Source organism: Pyxicephalus adspersus, chromosome 7 (assembly GCF_032062135.1).
Source record: "Pyxicephalus adspersus chromosome 7, UCB_Pads_2.0, whole genome shotgun sequence".
Lineage (NCBI taxonomy): Eukaryota > Metazoa > Chordata > Amphibia > Anura > Pyxicephalidae > Pyxicephalus > Pyxicephalus adspersus.
This window is the reverse complement of record NC_092864.1, coordinates 9338172-9347651: the sequence shown is the minus strand read 5'-3', so window position 1 is coordinate 9347651 and position 9480 is coordinate 9338172. Positions and strand designations below refer to the sequence as shown.

Sequence of the window (9480 nt, the reverse complement as noted above, 5' to 3'; positions counted from 1 at the left end):
TTATATATATAGAAGAATATATACAAGAAGAATAAATATTTAAAGAAAGCAGAGAACAAAAGAAAGAATAAAAATAGGAATTTTATTGATTTTTCATTACATTTAAATAATAGTCCTGAGTAATAGTTTGTCTTTAAAAAGCTGACTTAGGATCTACTAAGAAAACAACATTGTTTACTTATCCATAACCTGTGCTATGATCTATGTATTCATTATAGGCCATGAGGCTGATTTATAAGGAGCTGTGATTGGATAACGGCGCCACTTCAACAGTGGTGATTGGTGCATTTGAAACAAAGATCGCCGATCTCCATTGTGGCCAATAGCATTAGCCACATTCAAACTGATTGTGTTAATTACTATGAGGGTGGGAGTAGGAAAGCCTGGTGATCCATAAAGTGGGGAATGATCTCTGGTGATCTATAACAAGGCAATTGTGCTGATCATCACCTAAAGCTTCAGCACTAGTAAGGCTTTCTTTAGGTAATTCCAGATGTGCAACCAGTACTGAACCTCCCAAAGCCCTGAATATCATTGAAATCAATGGGAATGGTTAACATTTTGTCAGCGCAAGAAGGCAGTTCGGTAGCATTTTTGCAGAAGACGCAGCGTGGTCACTGAACCTCTGCTATAGATTAATTCCATTGGCCAGCATTTGGGGTTGCAAGGGTTCTGAAGGACAGCAGATGACCCATGATCCTTGGTAATATTTAGCAAGAGAACCACAAGGGTTTAGCAAAGCATTGCAGCAAACACTTATGAATGCCTATCCATACCTGTTCACCACTCCCAGGTACTTGTGGTTAAAACAAAGCCCTGGGCAGCACTATAACCACCCAGCTCAGCCTAAAAGTGCCGATACATTGGGCTCTATTTATAAATTATTCCCCCAGCCCAATTCTCTGAAATTGCCGGTATTTAATTTTTCTATGGGTCTCCTATTAAAACAGTGACTCGTTCTGCCACCTAGTGGCCAAACTTCAAAAGTGCACAGCTGGCACAATAGGTAATGAATAAGAAAGAAACTTTATCAGCGAATCCAAGTGGGAATAATTATTTAATAGAGCCCATTGTTGCCTTTGGTGATCATATATAGGAAACAATCCGATCTGCTGACATTTATAAACTGATCAATCCAAAAAATATACTTTCCTTTAATTGCAGCACTTTTCAGGTGATTCATCTTATTTATAAATCATTCCCCCAAAAAATCATTGAACCGTAAACATAAAAACTTGATCTGGTTGCCATATAATATAAAGATTATACGACGCCTTCATGAAATGTAGAAACGAGCGGATGTCATTGATCTCCAGAAGGTAAATGAATCCAATTTGGACCCTTTTTATATCTCATTAAATGTCATTTTCCAGGAAGTCTTCTGCATCCTTTTATTGATTTGTTAGATGTGAAGAAACCAGGAATTATAGGAAAAATCAATCACAGTGATCTGGATCGGAATAAAGCCCCGAGTATTGCGATGAGCTCATGTGGGGCTGACCCACATCTGAAATGAGGGTACAAAGGGGCATCCTAAACCCATGGGGTGTCACCCCTTCTATATTCATCCTAGTGACAACTCTCACCCAGACAGATTTCCATTATTGTTGTCACCATGTGTGAGCGGTAATGCACATTGGCCCATGCATGACCCCCAATATGGTGCTGCGTTGGTGCAGTCATGTGATGCCATGCGTTGCATTAAGGGGTCCTATTCATTTAAATTGGCTGCCTATCATACCGCAGCTCAATAATGTGACTGAGCCCTAAGTGGTGTCCCCAATAGAGATTCCCCCAACTTCTGGTTTGGTGACAACTATAACATTTTGCATTGACTTCCTTTCAGAGTAAGAAAAGTTAAATTATGGTTAACCCCCCCCCCCCCCCCATCCCCTCAAGTCTTTGCAATCAGTAAATAACATTAAAATAAAGTCTTTTTCTATAAAATATTCTAATTTACAATATTCTTCATAAAACACAACGTCCGAGTCTCCTGGAACTCCACGGCTCGCTTTCATTGGCTCCCAACGCTGTCCGACAAAGCTGATTGGCTGTGCTATGGCTCCATGGCCATGTTATCCACTCCGACCTTCTGGGTGTATTTTCTCTGCAAGGACAAAGAAGGAAATAAATGTGAACAGCAAATCATGGCCCAGAAATTGGCAGAATCTAATGGTAACCCTTTAATACCCTGAGCCTCCGCTGGGTCACATGATGCAGCCAGGTGTATGGAGGACGACCAGGTGAGAAGAGTCCTTATGGCTGGTCATAAATGGCAGAAAATGAGTTTATTATACCTGAATATCTGCTGATAACTCATAGGGGAGAGATAACAGGCAGAATTCAGATAATAGGAATATAAAATGAAGATAATAGGAATATAGAATGAAGATAATAGGAATATAGAATAATAATAATAGGAATATAAAATGCAGATAATAGGAATATAGAATACAGATAATTGGAATAAAGAATGCAGATAATAGGAATACAGAATGAAGATAATAGGAATACAGAATGAAGATAATAGGAATACAGAATGAAGATAATAGGAATACAGAATGAAGATAATAGGAATACAGATAATAGAACATTCTGCAAAGAGAATCCTCACAATGTATCTCCAGGTCAATGAATATTCCGGGATATCGATCTGCCCGGTTGGGAAGTGATTGTGAATGAATTGCCACTACTTTGGTACAAATGGAAGCAAGGACAGGTGGGCACTAGGGGCAGAAGCAAACTAACTGCCCAATAGAGATGGTTTTATCACAATTTCTCTCTTGTTATTATTTTGCTGGTACTATAGGCAGCATAAGCACAGGTGGCCCTGATCCCCCAATACGTGCCATGGCAAGGTTTTCTGTGTCTCCCCGCAGAGTCTTAGGAGGAGGGAACAGGAGGGATGACAACCCAGCTCAGGACTGGCACCTTTGTGCCAGGGGGAGCAATGTCAGAGCTCTACAAGATGACCACTAGAAAGCACCCGTGTGCCAGTCCTGACCTACCATTCAGGTGGCATGGGACCTGTACTCACAGCTGGCACCATGCAGCTCAGTTGGCATTTGCCAGAGAACCCCAGGATTGCCAGTGGTGCCCGGTTATCTTCACACATGATGGTACGATCACACTGGGCACAGACAGTGGTGATGCCATGGTAAATAATATGTTGTCAGCACCATTATTCTGCACGACTGGTTGGGCATTAATGGTCTGGGGAAGAGGGGCATTGTTGGTCTGGCAAGGGGTATTGGTTTGGGGGGGCACAGCCTTGAATGGCAGCACAGGCCTCCACGTGCAACCTGTTGGATGAAGGACCCCCCCACTCATATGCCGAAACATGCAACATGAAACATGGCCTGGGCTTCGACAAATCACCGGTGAGACTGTTATAACGCATTGGCTGCCCTCACACTCCGGAGCTCTATGCGGGCCTGGAATGCTACAGAACCCGACACAGCAGCATTCCCTCCCAGCATGCCCTGGGGCTGACATTTGTATGAGATTCATAGAGCTGACAAGCAGAGACTTGTGTTACCTTGTCCACTTGGGAATCGCAATCACAGCAACAGCAGCAGAAGCATCTGATGAGAACCAGGAGGATGAGCACCAGAATCAGCCCTGGGGAGAAGAGACACAGGTAGGTCACAGGTAATTCACAGGTGAGTCACAGGTGTTAGTTCTTGGGGCAGTCTAAATACATCCCCCTCTCCCCATTATTTACATAAGGTAAAAATAAATACCCAAATTAGTGCCTATTTAGATCTGTGCGTTGCTACAACATAGAGAAAGACAGGGGTGCGTCAGACGTCTGCAGAGAGACCACTGCTTCCCCACAAGGGGCAGGGGTCATTTTCTGCAGCATGCTGGTAGGGGACAGGCTTTTATCTTAGACTGTGGCTGTTTTCTAAAGGGAACACGCTGTAAGTCTTTTGCACACCTGGACCATATTAAGCAGCTTTAAACTGAACTTTTGGGCTGTAATGGACCGGTCCAAAAACAAGATGGATAACCAATCAGGGGAGTGGGCTTGTATTAAAAGAATTGGATCTGGAGAGAAACTAGGTGACTGGGGCAGGTTATTTTGGTCAAAGGGTTACAATGGGGGGGGGGGGGGGGGGGGAGTCCTAGGATCCTGGGTACAAGGAGAAGCTGATTTCCACCAGGGTTTTATGGAACCTTAATGTTCCTCCAGTGGTTTTTCCGGGGCTTCTGACCTCCCATCTGATGGTGCCCGCATAGTTCCAGGTTCAGTGCCATCCGGCAGAGCTAGGGTTAGGCACCTACCTAATTGGATGAATTTGGTTACAATTGGGGGTCTCAGTACCCTAGGTAGAAGGAGGTTCTACAGCAGCCAATCAACCAGGGGAACCCCAGGACATCCCCAATGGTTGCTAGTGGACCCTTCAGTCTTGGGCTGATGAATCTCTCGTCATTTGGTGCCTGCTTAGTTCTGGGATCAATGCCATTTGGCAGAGCCAGTAGGACAATACCAGTCATCATCTTACCCATCTAGAAGGGTGGCATTTTAATACCCTAATGGGTGCAATCTTTCCTTGATATCACCATAACTGGGGCATTATTTCCACCAACCCTCAAATTTTTTTTTAAGGGTTCCTCTGGGGTAAAACGGTTGTATGGATTGGTCTCTGATTAGTTCCCTGCCCCGATTTTCTATACAATTTTTATTTTTGCCTTTTACAACACTCATGGCAATTGGTCGGGGTCTTGGGTGATTGGTGACATGATGAGTTGGGTGAATCTCAGGGCCGGGTGCCCCACCCAGAACGGGTGACATTGATGAACTCTGAACTAGTCCTAAGATTAGATCCGGGGTACCTTGGGGGTAAATTGTCACCCAACTGGCCACAAATTGGCATCTGATGACCTAAACATTGATGTTGGGATCAGTTTTGGTTCCTTCAAAAACTTTGGACCTCTGAGGACGCCATTAAATATCGGGTCCTTATTCCATCCCATTGGCTGGAATGGTCGCGGTCATATTTTTGGGGTTGTGATATTTTCGTAGGGTTGAAGATAAACTTAAGGTACCAGCTGGCCAGAACCAAAAATTCTGGTGGTGAGCGTGCAACCATACAGGTCTGAGACAGCCGGTGGAGCTGACCTTTTAAAATGCAAATTTTTGGGTAAATACCGAGCTGTCGTCCAATTGTCTCATTTGTTGACAATTGGGGGTTAAAATTACGGGAACCATAGAAAGTGCTGACTGAGCAATAAACGAGTAAGACTGAACGCAGCAGCGTATGTCAGGAATAATTAATTACAAAGCTGGATCTGCAAATGTGCAAAACCCCCAATGGGGGTCTCCGACCCTAAAAATTAAACTTTGTGGTCATGGCTGAGCGGTAACGGAGGACTGAAGGGGCTTCAAGCAATACTTTTGGACACCTGATTGATAATGAATAAAAGATCGTCAGAGATTCTCACCAATGAACGCAAAGAAAATGGCGAAGGCCGCAATGTCCCAATCTGATTGGAAGAAGTGTTTGCTGGAAATGCGCCCCAGGACGTCGTTCCATTGGTCCTGCAGCTGCTGCTCGATAGACATGGCGGAGAGGAGGGGGAGGAGGTGGTGTCGCCTCTACCTGGTCACTTTTCTACATTAAACAACAATAAAAAAAAAAAAGTCACATCAACCAATCAGCTGACAGTGGGGTCTGGACCTCCGCTGCAATGGTAGCCCAGCTTGGTCAACGACACACCACCTGCCTGCTGATTGGCTGGTAAAACAGCTGCCATATATATATCATACATGTAATAGGCTGGGGTAGCTGCATGTATGTCATACTGGGGCAGATTTGGGGGGGGGGGTATTTACAGTTCTCTGAGGAAGTTTACACAGAACATTTCCGCCTTTGGAATGAATGTTAAACCAACAAACCGCACCCGGCCTAGCTACACATTCACCTCCTGTACATGTGAGCCCGGGGGTATAATTAACAGAATTCCATGAGATGAAAGGGGTATAGGGGCAGCCAATCAAATTCCTCTCCCCCGTCATTATGCAAATGACATAATAACCTGAAATGATGTTTTACCACCAGCTGTAAATTCCCCGGAGCTCTCACAGCAATAACATCGCACACACACATTCACACGACAATCTATACACAGCACACACATTCACTGGAGGGTTCTAGTGATCCTGCCATCAAGGCACTTCCTGGTATAAGGTGACAACCATCTCTCTATTGTGCTCCTGTGTTGTCACCTGGCGGTAGATCTGACACACCATGAACCTGATTTTATGTAACCGATCCGGATGAATAACTGACACCGGGGGGAATGCATGCCGATAGGACGGAGCTGAAGGAGAGGAGATCCGCAGAGAGATGGGAAAGGATATGAGAGGAGCTCATCAGTCTGCTGCTTCTCTTTTTACTGTGCAGTCACAGGTTGGGGGAAGGAGCTGAACCGATCAGTCGCATTCCTCTGCCTAGGATTTCCAATGACATCACTCGGCTATTATTAACCCCTCAGGTGATGATGAGCAGCCCTCCAATCAGCATTCAGAATCTGAGGACGGCTTTATTAATAGAAATCCAGCTGACCAATCGATAAATCAGAATTGTTTTGATTTGATTGATGGACTTACCTGTTATGGAGCCTTGGGCTGTCTGCGTCTTCCTGGTTCTGCAGTGAGGAGGAGCGAGCTCGGCTCCAGGCAGAGAAACAGAATGGGTGGGGTGGAGGTGAGCTGGGGAGGGGGAGGAGCTGCTGTGCAGGTGAGCTGGGAAGGGGGAGGAGCTGCTGTGAAGGTGAGCTGGGAAGGGGGAGGAGCTGCTGTGCAGGTGAGCTGGGGAGGGGGAGGAGCTGCTGTGCAGGTGAGCTGGGAAGGGGGAGGAGCTGCTGTGCAGGTGTGCTGGAGAGGGGGCTGGTGGGCAGGTGAACTAGGAAGGGGGCTGGGCTGCTGTGCAGGTGTACAATGCATCCAAATCCTAGCAGAGGAGGCGTGGCTTCACAACCCCACCCCACCTGTACCCCGCCCCCTCTGCTGGGATTTGGATACATTGTTTCCTCTTCTCTACCATTCGCGTTATAAAATAATTGGAAACTTTTAGTCATCTGACCCGCAACTGGTGGGTGGGGTATTTGTAAAGGGCATTTAGATAACGGATCCCCACTTTTATAACGCCAGATTATTATTGGGGAGATCAGATTGTACAATGGCAATTACCTTAATTATCCTAATAGCTGCTCCATACCTTTGAATGCAATAAGTGAATATTGACATATGCAGCCCGTTCACTTTCATCTCTGTGCCTCCAATAAAGCGACCTAAGTGTCCAGAATAGTAGGGGGTGCAGGGAGCTCGCCCTCTTTTATATTTTGCTCGGGAGCCCATTTTCTGTATAGGGTGACAACGCCTTGTCCCTGTCTCCCATTGGAGCTCTGGTGTTGTCACCCTTTCATGTTCACCCATAATGAACATTTGCATCGCACAGACATGGTCTCCCATTGTCACTATCAGGTCCCAGGCTGTGATGTGCAATCCATGTGTTGGATTGAGTGCATATGAAGTAGAAGAAAGAGGCTGCAGGAGATTTGCAGATTTGCAGCACCTAGATAAATAAGTTATGTTTTCTATTTTGGATACAGTAGAGAAGGCTTAGACCTTCTGTCAAGTATTTTTTTACTGCTGTCTCCATTGGAGAAACTCATCTCCTTTTTTTCTCCTGATGACTATAGTTCCTAAGACAGGAAGTATTGGAAAAAAGGTGAAAAATCCTCCAATGGCAACACCAGTAATCGGGACAGCTCCTGATTTTATTGACTTTTGGGAGATTTCCTCTTATTGTTATTTTATTATTGGTCAGTGTTCCTGCAGTTCAGACAAGTGACACCCATCTACATACTCCATGCAGTATCCTTCCAGCTGGGAATGGCTGATGTAGTGACACACAATGACCAGCAGGTGGCGCTGTCCAATAGGAAATCCTCCCATGTTCTCTGCAGCTCTGGATTGAACAATATTGTTGCTGAGCACATGGGCAGATTTGATCTTTTTGGATCCTTTATGAAGGTCACATAAGGCTATAATTATATAAAATGTTAAATACAGGGAGCTCTGTACAGGAGCGATATACAGGTGCAAATATTAAGCGGGGCACCAAAAGCACAGCTCCCTGCACTCCCTGTCATTTGGGGTCCTGGATAAGTTGGGGGTAACTGGGGCATTACCTGGTTTGCCCTACCTAAAAGAAGCCCCCTGGGTGTCACATGGAGAGTGGAGTGCCACCGGTTACACAGGGAGATCCTCAATCTCCCAATGTAAAGTGCAGGACTGAGCTGGTTCATAGCACAGTGCAGGACACTGGGCAATGTAGGGGCAGTAGGAGGCAGCCACCCAGCTATGCCCCCTGCAGCAGGGCACCCAAGGCAAATGCCTTTCCTGCCTCAGCCTTGTCCTGTTTCATATCTACAGGGGCCCAAAAGCTGCTGCAGCTCCAGCAATCACTGCTGAGTCTCCTCTCAGTACCGATGCAGGAAAGCTTTAAATTCTTTCTGCTTGCCTTACCTGCCATGCTGCCAGTTCTATCCCTTGTGTCACATGACAGCACAACAGGTTTCAATTGGATGGCTGATTGAATAAAATGCACTCTGCAGGGGTGGGGCTATTTATTCTAATGATAAATATAAAGGTAGATAAATAGAAGGGAAGGCACATCATTGGTTGGCACAAATATCATGACCGCCATATGCTGTGATAATGACTACGAAGAGGAGTTTGGGGACAATCAGTATTATAATGCCATGGCAGAAGGCGGAGCATTGTTCAGATTGACCAATAAGCTCCATTCTTTTATTCACAATAACCCCGCCCAGATGTGCATCTGCTGAGCAATGAAAAGCATCAACCTGCAGAAAGACAATCAGCTCGTAACCAAAGCCCTCCAGGTGGCCTGGAAGTTTTCACGCTGTTTTATTTCACAGCAGCTCGTTTCCAACTTTAATTAAAGGAAATTATTGCCATACTTTAAAGCCCCTGAGGACGCTCAGAGCCTTGCAGATAGACGCAGGTGGGAGAATGAAGGTGGAAAACAGCTGAAGAGGGCGAAGGATGGGTTCTGATACAATTGTGATCCAATGGTGGTGGTGGGGGGGTACTCACATGGTACCCCCCCAGGTGGGAAGTCTCCAGCCATGGGCCATCCTAGCCATCTGGGTTACATTTCCACAATTGCTCTGTCTTTATTATAAATAGAACCGGGGGGCCCAATGTGTACCCAGAAAATACCCCCCCCCTCTGCCCACCACTACAACACCACCACCATCAGGCCAGGCAATGTTCCTCCATTCTTCTCGTGCCCAATTTTGGTGCCCCTGTGTGAATTATAGCCTCGGGTTCCTGTTCCTAGCACCCCCCAGTATGCTCTCTGCTGCTGTAGTCCACCTGCTCCAAGGCTGGACGTGCTGTGCATTCTGCAATCTCTTCTGTAGACCTCCGGGGTAACAAGT

General features: G+C 45.8%; 1 protein-coding gene across 1 annotated transcript; it reads right to left on the bottom strand.

Annotated features, from left to right (window-relative positions):
* Positions 1–62: 62 nt before the first annotated feature.
* Positions 63–6767, bottom strand: SMIM22 (small integral membrane protein 22). The gene is made up of 4 exons (XM_072417388.1): positions 6617–6767; positions 5449–5618; positions 3539–3621; positions 63–2107 (listed from the first exon to the last, which is right to left on the bottom strand). The coding sequence occupies exons 2-4, from the start codon at positions 5567–5569 to the stop codon at positions 2057–2059; spliced, it is 255 nt and encodes an 84-aa protein (XP_072273489.1). The 5' UTR covers positions 5570–5618; positions 6617–6767; the 3' UTR covers positions 63–2056.
* Positions 6768–9480: the final 2713 nt, after the last annotated feature.

What these genes read in the sequence shown, in the direction of transcription:
- SMIM22 (XM_072417388.1), bottom strand. Translation starts at nt 5,569, where the DNA reads ATGTCTATCGAGCAGCAGCTGCAGGACCAATGGAACGACGTCCTGGGG. An exon ending in CATTTTCTTTGCGTTCATTG is followed by an intron (nt 3,622 to 5,448) that starts GTGAGAATCTCT and finishes TCTTCTCCCCAG; the next exon opens with GGCTGATTCTGGTGCTCATC. An exon ending in GCGATTCCCAAGTGGACAAG is followed by an intron (nt 2,108 to 3,538) that starts GTAACACAAGTC and finishes TTGTCCTTGCAG; the next exon opens with AGAAAATACACCCAGAAGGT.